The 14,883-nt window shown below is 43.0% G+C and overlaps 1 protein-coding gene and 11 non-coding genes across 16 annotated transcripts; 1 reads left to right on the forward strand and 11 right to left on the reverse strand.

The window, feature by feature from the left end:
- Positions 1 to 273: 273 nt before the first annotated feature.
- On the forward strand, positions 274 to 14,497 carry ampd2b (adenosine monophosphate deaminase 2b). Of its 5 annotated transcripts, none has more exons than XM_077719644.1 (20): positions 274 to 424; positions 519 to 625; positions 1,845 to 1,907; positions 5,197 to 5,321; positions 6,052 to 6,182; positions 6,570 to 6,638; positions 6,703 to 6,805; positions 6,881 to 7,079; positions 9,998 to 10,139; positions 10,380 to 10,469; positions 10,551 to 10,680; positions 11,423 to 11,617; positions 11,699 to 11,830; positions 11,972 to 12,135; positions 12,221 to 12,347; positions 12,417 to 12,580; positions 13,048 to 13,168; positions 13,450 to 13,623; positions 13,961 to 14,071; positions 14,139 to 14,497. In XM_077719644.1, exons 2-20 carry the CDS (start codon positions 535 to 537, stop codon positions 14,352 to 14,354), a joined length of 2,547 nt encoding a protein of 848 aa, XP_077575770.1. In that variant the 5' UTR covers positions 274 to 424; positions 519 to 534; the 3' UTR covers positions 14,355 to 14,497. The 5 variants fall into 5 exon arrangements, with proteins under 5 accessions (XP_077575770.1, XP_077575785.1, XP_077575778.1 ...); XM_077719652.1 differs by having other exon boundaries at positions 291 to 424; positions 524 to 625; XM_077719659.1 differs by lacking the exon at positions 1,845 to 1,907.
- Positions 7,237 to 7,308, reverse strand: trnae-cuc (transfer RNA glutamic acid (anticodon CUC)). Its single transcript has one exon. It is a non-coding gene; the product is annotated as a tRNA-Glu (tRNA).
- On the reverse strand, positions 7,419 to 7,490 carry trnae-cuc (transfer RNA glutamic acid (anticodon CUC)). Its single transcript has one exon. It is a non-coding gene; the product is annotated as a tRNA-Glu (tRNA).
- On the reverse strand, positions 7,602 to 7,673 carry trnae-cuc (transfer RNA glutamic acid (anticodon CUC)). The gene has a single exon. It is a non-coding gene; the product is annotated as a tRNA-Glu (tRNA).
- Positions 7,786 to 7,857, reverse strand: trnae-cuc (transfer RNA glutamic acid (anticodon CUC)). The gene has a single exon. It is a non-coding gene; the product is annotated as a tRNA-Glu (tRNA).
- trnae-cuc (transfer RNA glutamic acid (anticodon CUC)) lies at positions 8,155 to 8,226 on the reverse strand. The gene has a single exon. It is a non-coding gene; the product is annotated as a tRNA-Glu (tRNA).
- trnae-cuc (transfer RNA glutamic acid (anticodon CUC)) lies at positions 8,340 to 8,411 on the reverse strand. Its single transcript has one exon. It is a non-coding gene; the product is annotated as a tRNA-Glu (tRNA).
- Positions 8,524 to 8,595, reverse strand: trnae-cuc (transfer RNA glutamic acid (anticodon CUC)). The gene has a single exon. It is a non-coding gene; the product is annotated as a tRNA-Glu (tRNA).
- On the reverse strand, positions 8,709 to 8,780 carry trnae-cuc (transfer RNA glutamic acid (anticodon CUC)). The gene has a single exon. It is a non-coding gene; the product is annotated as a tRNA-Glu (tRNA).
- trnae-cuc (transfer RNA glutamic acid (anticodon CUC)) lies at positions 8,893 to 8,964 on the reverse strand. The gene has a single exon. It is a non-coding gene; the product is annotated as a tRNA-Glu (tRNA).
- On the reverse strand, positions 9,077 to 9,148 carry trnae-cuc (transfer RNA glutamic acid (anticodon CUC)). Its single transcript has one exon. It is a non-coding gene; the product is annotated as a tRNA-Glu (tRNA).
- trnae-cuc (transfer RNA glutamic acid (anticodon CUC)) lies at positions 9,396 to 9,467 on the reverse strand. The gene has a single exon. It is a non-coding gene; the product is annotated as a tRNA-Glu (tRNA).
- Positions 14,498 to 14,883: the final 386 nt, after the last annotated feature.

Genomic DNA, 14,883 nt, shown 5'->3' on the forward strand with positions numbered 1-14,883 from the left:
AATCTCTGATTAACCAAACCCTTACATATATTCATTTAATTAACTATATCCATCCCATAATCCGATCTTCCCTCTCCCTCCCTTGAATGACCCATACAGGCTTTTGGTTGCCACGGCAACAGCATTCGCCTAGCTGCTGAGTCTGTGGATCATTTGTACTCTCCATGCGAGTGCGTGTGTACTTTGGCGTGTGCCGTCCAATGGAAGAAGCGCGCGTTGGCCATTGTTGGAGTGTAGCCACGCCCCTCCGCTACACCCCCAGCCTCCCTCGAACCAACACCGAGGCCTTCCAAGAGGGAGGGACCAGATTCTCTGCGGAAAGATGCGATGATGCTCTGCAGCCTGGCATCGTAGTAGGATTTCTTGTCGAGCACGTAGGCGCGCGCCAACACGGCAATTGACTCCCCCCAACCTTTCGACATCGGTAGTACATCTTTTTCTCCCTCGCTCTCCCTCGACAAGCACTGCAGCTCTGACTCATTCGCGTCTTCTTTTCTCCCTGTTTAAACTCGTGGTAGCGCAGGAACTGGAATCATGTCGTCCAACATGCCCCCCGGGGCACCAAAAAGTAAGGCTCTCTCCCCTTACAGGAAGCGAGGAAGCCTTCAGTACACAGCCAGTACGGGTAAGTGGCATGGAATATTAAAGGGGGTTTTGTAGTCATCTGTTTTTTTGGCGTCGTAAACCTGTTGATTGGCTTTCCAGATTGCAAAATAGCAGTACGGGGAATTTGTACTCTAGTCAGTTTTGAGGCGCGGGCTTGACATCTGGATTATCATGAGCATGTGTGGCTTTTATCTGGGTACTCGCACTCCTTTCATCCCTAAAAGAAGATTTCTGACAGCACATTTGTCTCTGTTAAGGTATAATTGGGTGTTTAACTATGTGTATTAAGATCTAAAGTAGGGATTCATACACCGGCCTCATAGCTTTCAATCCCGATAGTCCTGTGAGGGTTTTACATGAGCATGTGGGGCTTTTTTATGGGTACTCCCACTCCTTTCATCCCAAAAAGAAGGCTTCTGATACCTAACTCATTTGTCTCTGTAAATATATGACTGGGTGCTTATCTAAAATAGGGTTGCCACGAAGAATCATCTCAGCGGAAGCTTTTTTGATAGTTTATTAATTGTGAAGACGTTGGCAACCAAAATAAACAGCCAAATCTTTTTGAGCCTCGTTATGATAAACACACACTGCAATACAGTGCAACCCTTATGAGGATACGCTCTACGGAAAATGAATGAATAATTACTTGAGGTGAGGTAGGTATTTTGCACTTTGCTCACGTCTTGTTCATTATCTCACGCCCACTCGTGATAGCGCTTTGTTGCCAGAACACGTTTAGTAATTATGCCAAAGAGAATAATAAATAGTAGATCCCTCTCACATAATTCCGTCCGTGACCCAACCGTGCATGAGTAATATAACATTATATGATCAATCATTGACTGTTAGTCGAGTTTCCCACCCACCATCACCAGGCTCAAATACCCTTATCTATCAGCACCCAAGTTATCTATCTATTTTGAACTAAAAAAAATGAATTAAGGAATGACAATTATTGATTTAAAAGGGGAGAAAAATCAGGAAATTTATACATCTATACTCTTCATTTTAATTTGATCCTAAAACAGAAAATCGCCACTCATGATTTACTTTTCCGGGCCGCGCAAAAATGATTCGGCGGGCCACACTTGGCCCCCGGGCCTTCACTTTGACACCAGTGTATCACATGCTTTGTGGACCTGCACTTGTTGGTGCTGCCATTCATTTGATTTATTAGTTATCACATCTGGTATTTGTGTGTATTTACGTGTGTGTGTTTACCTGTTTGATACCAGAACCTGTGGCTGCTGGCAGCGCTTCCAGTCACCCGTCAGAGAGACACGGTTTGGTTCAAAAAGGTACAGTTCGTGACCATCTCCATACCTTCAATATAGCATTTGGTGTAAGGATGATATGCCATTGCATATTTTTGTCTGATTTGGTGAATCGGCCAATACTGAGTCCTGATCCAATAGCATTCACTGTTTCTTTACTGCAATTGTGCCAATATTAATATAGAATAATTATCAAATATGCTGAGCATCTATATTTTCCCCATCACACTTCTGTATCATTTTGTTAATTGCTATCTTAACCCATCACCATAGCAAGTAATCATATTTCACTGCCATTGACGACGAGAGGCGTCCAATCCATTATATTTTGGGAGGGTTTGGCAGCGATCGTAAAATTAGCCAGGACCGCCTCTGCTGTGTCTCAGGTGCATGCAAATGTGTCCTTAATAAATGTCAATCTCGCTGGCCTTTTAATTTCACCCACGTCAAAGGAGATTGATATCTTTGTTGAACAATTCTGATATCATATGTCGGCGCACTATTTATAATCCCAACATCTGGAATACTACATTGCGGATTTAGAATTGAGCACGGCGGGGGTGAAAGGTCAGAGGGGAGGGGCTTCTCGGGCTGCACAAAGACTTTCCGCATACACTTGTTTGGCATGACAGCAAGCACCCCCCTGCTCTCATCTCTCCATGGTACATTCCAATGAGATGTCTGAGGTGTTTAAACTAGTGCGGCGACAGCTGGGTTGAAGCACAGGCGGCCATGTAACGGAGAGTCTTGGATCTACGGGACCACCTTTTTGTATGTATGACTAAGACACAGCAAAAAGGCGTAATAACAGATGAATTTCTGCGTGTTTTGACCTTACTGTGTCTCTATTCGTCATTCCTTCCTTCCCCCTGTTGGACAAAAGATGCTCCATCCCTTTCCTCTCTCTCCCTTTTCCGGGCCCCGTCTAAACCCCAGTAAACGGGCATACAGGTGAAAGATTCGGTCATTTCTATAGCCTTATCCCGGACAAAATCATACATTTCCTTTTCTTGGAAACTGTCCTTTTTAAAATCTTTAATGTTTTCTTTTTTTACTTTTGCATGTCCCGTGATAACACCGCAGTTTTAATAACTTAAGTATGGTGTGTGGTTTGAATTAGTTACAACCTCGAAACACCACTTGACTGATTGCATGCAAACGTGCACTACTGAGTGTTATTCATGATACAGAAAAGTTACTTAATTGTTTAATATTAACATTTTTTAATCCAGATCTTGGGGTATAATAATGATAGTCTTGATACAGTTCCAGGAAGTCGACGGGTCTTTACCTTCAGTTTATTCAAGTGCCGGTAATGATTATTTTGATGCTTGATAATCAATATGTAAATTAGACAAATGTATCGGTATTTTATATTTTCATCCATGAGTGTTTTTAACGTATTTTTTTTTATCTAGAATCCATATCAGATCAAGTTTGATACTACATGTACACATCCAGTAAAATAATAATAAATGAATTCTGTAATAACAATATAAACTATTACAAAATAGCTATAAAAGCCACATCTCTATTTTAAAATATTAATAATGTTAACAAATATGTAAATAAAACGAGTATGTGAAGTGCAAAGCATTTCATATTTTAAACGGAAACTAAAATCTTATTGTTCAAAAAGCTTGATGTGCTTGAGAAAAAATACAAATTTAAATTCCTGCTTGGAAAATTAGTTTAAAAGAAACAGACCTAAAATAAATATTATATATGCCACCTGATGCCCATAATTGGCTGGGATAGGCACCAGTGAGTGACCCTTCTGAGGATAAGCGAAATGGAAAATGAAAGAATGAAAAACTATGATTTATTTATTGGACTTTTAATTAATTGAAACTCTTTTGCCCTCACAAAATAATTTCTCTACTATTCCACTCAGTGGGTAGTTTGCACATAGTGGATAAACTTCACTGTCTCACGGAAGAAACAATAACTTGCAGAATCACATACGAGCACATCCCTAATCTCCATTTTGTGAGGGGATAGGATGTTACATAATCATAGATTCATCTGCTCCAAATATAGCAACCATTAGGGGATTAGCCGCGGGTCCGTTCTGCCCAGCTTGGTTGTCTTTGCCGCCGGTCGCAAGCTGCCTTCCACAGCGCTGTCCTGTTTTATAAGGGGGGGAAAAATGAATATAGCCCAGAGTGACGGGAGGTTTGGCTAACGTCTTCCCACATCAGCTCAACTCAACTTTGTACGAATACTAGAGCAGGGGTGTCAGAACTTGTGTTTATACGAATCCCGTCTTCAGTCAAATCAAAGGGTTTTTAAGGGTCAAATTGAAAAAAAATATTTTTTGCTTTTCTCTATTCAATTTTGAAGGATTAAATCAATGGCTGCCATTAATGGGGACAGATAACTGGTACTGCTTATTCTTATCATTCACACCAATAATTTTAAATAAAGGACTCTGTGGCGACAAGTGACGGTCAAAAGAGAGTTGTTGTTGTTGAGAAGGTCCAATGGGAAGCCAGATTGTCAATAAAATAGCGGCTACATGAAATATATTGACGCTTTAAGGGGGGGGATTTCATAACTTGGGTCTGTTTTTTTGTACATTGGAAGAGTCATCTGTATAATAAACCTGAAAATTTCCTAATAACCTGAAAATTTCGTATGGAAAGGGAGTCATTAGTAGAGGCTTCCCTGTATTCTTTGTCCAAAATGATAGTGTTTCCGACGTTGTACCAGAGTCCGAAGTGATGACATGGACTGACACCCACCCTCCCCCATGTTTCTTTTTTATTCCGAGACCAAATATAGCTGCTTGGGTAGGAAGAAAGAAGTCATCCCCAAGCATAGTGTTGTATTCAAACATTTGAGCCCACTCGATTGTTCTTTAGTTACTTTCCTTCACTTTTCCACAGGAGTGATAACAGCAAATAGGATGATAAGGAGGCTTGTTGTGTTTTCCTGGCAAATCTGTCCTACTGTACAGTACATGATGAGTAGGACGTGTTAGGAGGACGGCACTGAGCAGAAGGTGCCGCACGACACAAAATGCTGTAAAAGTTTTCTTCTTAATAGAGAGTAAATAAAGGCACACTTTTTGAGTTCGAGCCCCCCTGCCCCTTGCATTAAAACTGTCCTTTTGAGCTGCCTTGATACAGAAAAATAAGAAGTTAAGCATCTTTATAAGTTGTCCAATGTAATGTGCCACATTGGAGTTTGGTGTACTCTAATTTTAAAAAATAATCGATAATTAATCGACTTTAGGAATCGTACCGACGTGGTTGGGCTGATGTACAGACTTATTCGTTTTTACTCACATATAGCTTTTTTTTTTTCCTAGTTGATGTCCGTGGTGCCCGCCACCTCCTGACTTCCCAGCATTCCTTGCCTGGGATTCCCGTGGCCTTGAAACAGTCCATAGACCTACGTACATCCATGGATGGCAAGTACAAGGAAATTGCCGAGGTAGGTTCTCATGGTAGCTTTTGCTTGAACCCCTCTTTGGGACAGATGTCACGTCAATGGACGTCTATTCGAAAGTTAGTATTAGCTTAACTAGTCTTTATCGCGAGCTCAGGTCACAGTGTGGGTCCATCGTTAGTGAAAGAGGGTATTTGATATGGATGCTTCATGCAATACAATTCTTGGAGCAAAATAAATGTTTGGATTTCATTATTCTTTTTTTCAATTTATTAGTGTTTGCAAGTTTTGTTTATTTTTTAAATTAAATCTTATTTTACCTTGAAATATTTATTTATTTTTATGATTAGAGAAGGGCAATAATATGATAACGATAATTATTATAAAATTATTTTTGTCAATGATAATATTAAAAACTTTTGGTAAATATTTTATTCTTTTTAGTTAGTTCCACAACAAAGCTCAGGGGGAGGAAAGTATGATGAGAAAATGTGTTTTTAGAATGTTAGCAATAGAAGCTAACACTGAGCAAAAGGACAAAAACACGGTCAAAATAAGCAAAGTTTTCATTCTTGCTTTCTATTTTTTTTAAATGCCTCGTAAATCTCTATGCACAACTGATTTCTCAAATGGGGCCATTATGGTCCCCTGGGACGCAGGTTGGAGACCCCTCTCAATTATGAATATTCTAAAAACATCATCATAATTCATGCATGTAAATGGTCAAATAAAGTTGTCAATTATTGACGTTATGCCGTGCTGTGTGCTTGCAAAGGAACTATTCTCCCGCAGCCTGGCAGATAGTGAGATGCGCAGCGCCCCCTATGAATTTCCAGAAGACAGTCCCATTGAACAGTTAGAGGAGAGACGGCATCGCCTGGAGCGTCAGATCAGCCAAGATGTCAAGTGAGTAACTAAGTAGCGGCTGAAAAACAAAATATATTTCATGTGGTTGTCTATTGAAAATATTAGTAATTTTCTAAACGATTAAAAATGTAGGTTGAATGAATTTAATGTCAACCAGTTTCACTACGTTTTTCAAGTTGTGATGGAAAACCTAAAGAAATAAATGCTCTGAATTCAACATTCTAATAATTGGACTTCAAACTATTCCTATTTTCGATCCTTTGCTGCCAGAACTACAGGAAGGGGCAAATATTTACCTCCTCCCTTTAATGTAAAAGCTGCAAATACAATTAAATACTTTGAATGCCTAAAAAGCAAACTGCTTTTGACTCATTGGCTACAATCCACAGTCAGTGACACTGTAACACGATCATTCACTGTCCACAGGTTTGAACCCGACATCTTGTTGCGAGCCAAACAGGAGTTTATGAAGACCGACAGCGCCACAGATCTCGAGTGAGCACTTGATGACCTCACGCGTGAGCATCATTCAAATCCAAACGTGAATATTATCAAACAGATACATGAAGCACCAGAGTCAGGCACCGGACCTGCTGGAGAGAGAGCTTCCCCCTGAGAGGGAGTACCAACGAGTCACCATCTCTGGAGAGGAGAAATGTGGCGTAAGTTAAACACTTTGTCACTGCACTTTATAGTCATCAATTGCTCCAATCAATTTCTCCTTCTCAATGATGCAGGTGCCGTTCACGGACCTGCTGGATGCTGCAAAATGTGTGGTGAAGGCCTTGTTCATAAGACAGAAGTATATGGGCCAGTCGTTACAAAGTTTCTGCAGAACCACCGCTCGATACCTACAGGAGCTGAGCGAGCAACCCCTTGATTTAACTGTATACGAGGAGGAAATCCAAGAGACGACGGAGGCCGCAATCACCGCAGGTACATATTTAAAAGTGATATCCTGATTCACATCTTGTTTTGGTTGATCTGTTGCTTTGCTGTGTGAGACAAAGAAGTCAGATCAGACCATCCATTATTGGCATTGGACCAAGTATAGTAAGGCTTTTGTCAGATCTGTCCACCCACTATTGACCTTTTCCCTGACCGGGAATTGAACCCGGGCCGCAGCGGTGAGAGCGCCGAATCCTATCCACTAGACCATCAGGGACACACATGAGCAACCCAATGCTACAGTTTTAGCAGAACTACTGATGACTGACCATCTCGAAGGAAAAGTGAGGAAACATCAGTCAAATCAGCCCATCCAATACGGACTTTTTCCCTGACCGGGAATCGAACCCGGGCCGCAGCGGTGAGAGCGCTGAATCCTAGCCACTAGACCATCAGGGACATACGTGAGCATCCCAATGCTACAGTTTTAGCAGAACTACTGATGACTGACCATCTCGAAGGAAAAGTCAGGAAACAATATAGTCAAATCAGTCCATCGTAGGCATCCTTTTCCCTGACCGGGAATCGAACCCGGGCCGCAGCGGTGAGAGCGCTGAATCCTATCCACTAGACCATCAGGGACATACATGAGGAATCCAATGCTACAGTTTTAGCAGAACTACTGATGACTGACCGTCTCGAAGGAAAAGTCAGGAAACAACATAGTCAAATCAGTCCATCCATTATGGACTTTTTCCCTGACCGGGAATCGAACCCGAGCCGCAGCGGTGAGAGCACTGAATCCTAGCCACTAGACCATCAGGGACATACATGACTGCCTCAATGCTACAGTTTTAGCAAAACTACTGATGACTGACCGTCTCGAAGGAAAAGTCAGGAAACAACATAGTCAAATCAGTCCACAGATTAGAAACTTTTTCCCTGACCGGGAATCGAACCCGGGCCGCAGCGAGAGCGCTGAATCCTAGCCACTAGACCATCAGGGACATACATGAGTCACCCAATGCTACAATTTTAGCAGAACTACTGATGAATGACGATCTCGAAGGAAAAGTCAGGAAACAACATAGTCAGATCAGTCCGTCCGTCCGTTGTTGACCTTTTCCCTGACCGGGAATCGAACCCGGGCCGCAGCGGTGAGAGCGCTGAATCCTAGCCACTAGACCATCAGGGACATACATGACTGCCCCAATGCTGCAGTTTTAGCATAACTACTGATGACTGACCATCTCGAAGGAAAAGTCAGGAAATAAACGTAGTCAAATCCACCCATCCACTATCGACCTTTTCCCTGACCGGGATTCGAACCCGGGCCGCAGCAGTGAGAGCGCTGAATCCTAGCCACTAGACCATCAGGGACATACATGCCAGCCCCAATGCTACAGTTTTAGCAGAACTATTGATGACTGACCGTCTCGAAGGAAAAGTCAGGAAACAACATGGTCAAATCAGTCCACCCATTACAGACTTCTTCCCTGACCGGGAATCGAACCCGGGCCACAGCGGTGAGAGCACTCAATCCTAGCCACTAGACCATCAGGGACATACATGACAGTTCCCAATGCTACAAATTTAGAAGAACTACTGATGACTGACCATCTCGAAGGAAAAGTCAGGAAAGAACATAGTCAAATCAGTCCATCCACTGTCAACCTTTTCCCTGACCGGGAATCGAACCCGGGCTGCAGCGGTGAGAGCGCTGAATCCTAGCCACTAGACCATCAGGGACATACATGAGCAACCCAATGCTACAGTTTTAGCAGAGCTACTGATGACTGACCGTCTCAAAGGAAAAGTCATGAAACAACATAGTCAAATCAGTCCATCGATTGTCATCTTTTTCCCTGACCGGGAATCGAACCCAGGCCGCAGCGGCGAGAGCGCTGAATCCTAGCCACTAGACCATCAGGGACATACATGACTGCCCCAATGCTACAGTTTTAGCAAAACTACTGATGACTGACCGTCTCGAAGGAAAAGCCTGGAAACAGCACAGTCAGATCAGTCTATCCACTGTCAACCTTTTCCCTGACCGGGAATCGAACCCAGGCCGCAGCGGTGAGAGCGCTGAATCCTAGCCACTAGACCATCAAGGATATACGTGATGACCCCAATGCTACAAATTTAGCAGAACTACTGATGATTGACCATCTTGAAGGAGAAGTCAGGAAACAATGTATTCAGACCAGTCCATCCACTGTAGACCTTTTCCCTGACCGGGAATCGAAGGATATACATGATGACCCCAATGCTACAAATTTAGCAGAACTACTGATGACTGACCATCTCAAAGGAAAAGTCAGGAAACAGTATAGTCAACGCAGCCTTTCCAATACAGACATCTTCCCTGACCGGGAATCGAACCCGGGCCGCAGCGGTGAGAGCGCTGAATCCTAGCCACTAGACCATCAAGGACATACATGATTGCCTCAATGCTACAGTTTTAGCAGAACTACTGATGACTGACGATCTCGAAGGAAAAGTCAGGAAACAATATAGTCAAATCAGTCCATCCATTACGGACTTTTTCCCCATCAGGGACATCCATGACCACCCTAATGCTGTCAGGAAAGTCAGGAAACGACATAGTCAGATCAGACCATCTATTATCGACCTTTTCCCTGACCGGGAGATAAACCTGGGTCGCCGAATCCTAGCCACTAGACCAAAAAGAACACATGTGAGTTGTCCAATACATTAAATAACCCATAACCATTGCACAATGTAAATGGACATTCCAAATTACCAAATAACACTGACCATTTTTAGGAATATCTCCTCTTCACAGCCCAGTAAGACCCACACTTCCCACGTTCCCCACAATCCATCTGTTTCCCACCCAAATTTGCAGGCCCTTCTTGCACTGAGAGATGAGTCGTTTATTGTTGGCAACTTGGCAGCTCGCCTAAACCTGCCACTTTCTGGAACATTTTGTCCTCCTTCAGATGCCACTGTGCACCCACCTGTTTCTGGAACTCACCCCTACAAGAACAAAGATCCTACAAGCATGCCCCCCGACATTGGATACAGCTGCAAGATGGTAGATGGCGTCATGCACGTGTATACGTCAACACAGACCATGGACAAGTGAGTGCGTGAGTACAGGGAGTCCTGGAGTTACCACTGAGATCCGTTCTTTAACCTGGATTTCCACCCTTTTTAAATTCAAAACTAAATACAGTAATACTTTGACATACGAGTGCCCCATCATACGAGCAGTTTGAGATACCAGTAACATTCTAGAATTGACTAGAATGTACAGGACTGTAGAAATGCTGGGAAAATGTTTCAATGATTTCAATTTCATTGATTTTACATCTCTTGCAGGAGTACAGAGCTGGAACTGCCATATCCGGACCTGCAGGAATACATCGCTGACATGAACGTCATGATGGCCCTCATCATCAATGGACCAGTGTACTTTGGCTTCCTTCTTTTTATTCAAAATCCATCCTTGGCTAGTCGTCACATATCATTTAAACCATTCTTTGGTTGCAGGAAGTCCTTCTGCTACCGTCGCCTGCAGTATCTGAGCTCCAAGTTCCAGATGCACATTCTCTTGAATGAGATGAAAGAATTGGCGGCACAGAAGAAAGTCCCACATCGGGACTTCTACAACATCCGCAAGGTAATGTCATGACACATATTCGCATTATAGATCTTCCAATTATCAGCGCCCATTTTTGGAAATTGGACACATTGGTCGGTGGGAGGCCAATGACTTATTCACTGGGCCACAGGCTCCCTAAAGTAAGCAGTTGTATTTATTGTTTTGGCTGTTACAAATATTGGTTTATTTAGGCTTTTTTTCAAAACACTACAGAGTATAGTAAGGCTTTTTTCTTAAAAAAAAAAAAAAAACACCAAGATTCAAACCCCGGCCTCCCACTTGAAAGCCAGGTGAGTCAGATTTTTTGGGGAAAAAAATAAAAAATAAAAATACAAATATTACATTGAGACAACATATTTTACTGTTTTTTTTTTTGTTATAACATGAATTTCACTCTCTCTACCCATATTCTATATGGTGTACTGTATACAGGGGGTAAAAATATACAATAAAAACATAAAAAATATATATATATATTTATTAATTAAATTCAAATTAAGCATTTTTGAAGGGGAATCCCTACTTGGTGGAAATTCACATATCGCGGGTGGTCCTGGTCCCCATTAACCGCGATGAGCGAGGGAACACTGTATTAAATTTTTTCATCCCACTTTTTCACTGTGAATGCAAATGAATATCGGCTCCAAATATCGGTTACCGGCCTCCTCTAACTACTATTAAGGGGTATCAGCCCGGAAAAACTCCTGTTGATCTGTAATTGTCATCCTGTCTGAATCCATGTCCCGTTTTGTGAGCGCAGGTGGACACGCATATCCACGCTTCCTCCTGCATGAACCAAAAGCACCTTCTGCGTTTCATCAAAAGAGCCATGAAGAAGTATCCGCAGGAGATCGTGCATGTGGAGAAGGGCAAAGGTCAGACGCTCATGGAGGTCTTTGAGAGTATGAACCTGACGGCCTTCGACCTCAGCGTGGACACCTTGGACATGCACGCGGTAAGCCCAGTCACGAAGCCGATGAGCAGAGCACACTTGAAGTTGCCGCCACGAAGGATTTTGTTTTGGGTTTTCTCGCAGGATCGCAACACTTTCCATCGATTTGACAAGTTCAATGCCAAATACAATCCCATCGGCGAATCCATCCTGAGAGAGATCTTCATCAAAACGGACAATCACGTCGAAGGGAAATACTTTGGTCACATTATTAAGGTACACCACCTCACACACTCTCTAATGTGGTGGTCAGTGTGAAGAATGAGGAAAATCACCGAAAATAAAACCTCAACTTGTTTTAAATTCATATACATAAATATATATATTCCTCAAAAAACGATCTATATACATACCCAGGAAGTGATGGCTGACCTGGAGGAGAGCAAGTACCAGAACGTGGAACTGAGGTTATCCATTTACGGCCGTTCCAGAGACGAATGGGACAAGCTGGCTAAGTGGGCCGTTAGACACCAGGTCTACTCGGACAACGTGCGCTGGCTTGTGCAAATCCCCCGACTTTTGTAAGCAAAGCGTGCAAACTTGGCAAACTTCTGTCCCAATGGCTGCCAAACACGACCGAACACAAAGTGTTTTTTTCCTCACAAGTGATGTGTACCACACCAAGAAGCAGCTGTCCAACTTCCAGGAGATGCTGGAGAATATTTTCTTACCTCTCTTCGAGGTCACCGTCCACCCAGGCAGACATCCCGAGCTGCACCTCCTGCTTCAACACGTACGATGTTGCCGCCAAATCCTATCACGCACGCACGTACGCTGGTATTTGAACGCAGTGCTCTCGCAGGTGGTGGGTTTCGATAGCGTGGATGACGAGTCCAAGCCAGAGCAGCATATCTTCAACCTGGACAGTCCGTTGCCGGCCACGTGGACGGAGGAGGACAATCCGCCCTACTCCTACTACCTCTACTACATGTACGCAAACATGACGGTTCTGAATCACCTACGCAGGTTTGTTTTCTTTCTTTCATTGATTGATTTTTTTTTAATAGATATAGATAATATTGCTGGTTTAAATCCTTTGAATGCTGCAAAGATTTATGCTTCCGAAAAATGGCATTTTACTTCTAATATTTAAAGGTTCTATTTCCTTCTTTTGCAACATTCTCTGATGTTGTGGAGAACATTTTCATCCAAATATACCAATGTCACTTGTTCGAGATAATTCATATATTTATGATGAATAGTTTTTCTTGAAAAATTTCCTCTTTTTGGACTTTGGAAGCTGAAAACAATCCAGTAAAATATTCGACGAACAGCTTATTGACGGAGGGTGTTTATTTCTTCAAGCCAAAACACACATACGCACACTCTCTCGGTCCTGAAATGAGGACTCAAGCTCAGAACGTACAGTCGAGTCCGACATGAAATAAACCAAGGTCTCCTTCTTGAAGTTTATTTTCCTTTTTTTTAACCAGACAACGAGGCTTCCACACCTTGGTACTGCGTCCTCATTGCGGTGAGGCGGGCCCAATCCACCACCTGGTGTCCGGTTTCATGCTATCCGAGAACATCTCGCACGGGCTTCTTCTGCGCAAGGTGAACGAACACCGGTAGTTCAGGGTTGTTCAAACTATTCCACAAAGGGTCGCAGTGAGTGCAGGTTTTTATTCCAACGTATCCAGCATAGACCGTTGTACCAATGAGGTTTCCTCTGGGACCAGCAGCATGTGACGGCAATCAACTGATTACACTTTAACGACACCAGATTTGTGTAATTCTCTTCATCGGTTGGAATGAAAACCTACACCCACTGCGGCCATTTTGAACACGCATTCATTAGCTCGCTCAATGGCCTTAATCAAATGTGTCATCCACAGGCTCCTGTCCTCCAGTATTTGTACTACTTGGCTCAGATTGGTATCGCCATGTCTCCACTCAGCAATAACAGTCTGTTCCTCAGCTACCATCGGAACCCTCTTCCCGAGTATCTCTCCCGGGGTCTCATGGTCTCCTTGTCCACTGACGACCCCTTGCAGTTTCACTTTACCAAGGTTAGCTCGCACATTACATGTCATTATTTCCTTTTCAAAGTTTTCAATTCAGGCAGGGGATGTTCAGTCGATACAGTATTTCAGAGGTCTCAATTACATACAAAATTGTATATTCAACGTCATTTTGGCACTCTTGATTCTCGGCCACCGAACCAGTATTTTTGGACAACTTAAGACTTTGGCATGAGCTCGAAAGAAGGGTTTTTCTCGGTTTTGCCGATGTGAGACCACAAATACGCCTATTCTATTTCCTGGGTGACCGGTCCAGGAGAACAATTCCAACAAAAAGTTCTTAATGTTATCCATGTGTTGCAGCAGAGCTATTTTTCCTTTGCAGGAGCCCTTGATGGAGGAGTACAGCATTGCTGCTCAGGTATGGAAGCTGAGCTCATGCGACATGTGCGAGCTGGCCAGAAACAGCGTGCTGATGAGCGGATTCTCTCACAAGGTACGCACGCCGCCGCGTTAGCAAAAAATATGCCGCTTAGCACCCGCCGCTTGTCGTTCGGATTCAGGTGAAGAGTTACTGGCTCGGGCCGGACTTTGTCCGAGAAGGTCAGGAAAACAACGACATCCGACGAACTAACGTCCCGGACATCCGGGTGGCGTATCGCTACGAGACCATGTGCGAAGAGCTCAATTTGATAACGCAGGCCATTCGCACGGACGAACTTGACACCATCGAGGAAGAAGAGAGTCTATCCATGGTCGCCGCACAAGGAAAGCAATGAATTAGCCAGCTACTTTTTTCAGCCATTGTGTCAAAATTGCTCAACTGCTGTGGCCAACTCAGAAAAAAATGCCTTTGGTGAGTTTTCCTTTTATTTTTTTTACCATGTGGTCAAAATATCGACTTTCTGCGCTTGTGTAAATCCAAGATGCGACCATTTGTGTTGTTATCACACACCAGGTGTCTTGTTGCCGTTTGTTTGGTTATCGCGTAACGCAGTTTTTGTTCCCGGCAACAAAGCCTATGGGCTACTTACGAATGACTACTTACAAACGCTTCTACGTAAAAAAAAAAATCAGGGTTAGGAAAAATGTTTACATTGAATGGCAATGCCCCTAATCCTGAATCCAAACTTCTGTAATGTCACCTAATGTGTGGTTGGTTGTGTCTAGCTTAGAATTACACATTGCAATTCAAGAGAATTTTTGTTTTGTGAAATACAAGTGTTGATGTCATGATAAATGTTGTCGTAAAAAGCTTGCCATCGTTTAAATCTAAACCCAAAGTTTGAATAGTTAGTGTGAAATTGT

The sequence above is a fragment of the Stigmatopora nigra genome, chromosome 1 (assembly GCF_051989575.1).
Source record: "Stigmatopora nigra isolate UIUO_SnigA chromosome 1, RoL_Snig_1.1, whole genome shotgun sequence".
In the NCBI taxonomy this organism is placed as follows: Eukaryota; Metazoa; Chordata; class Actinopteri; order Syngnathiformes; family Syngnathidae; genus Stigmatopora; species Stigmatopora nigra.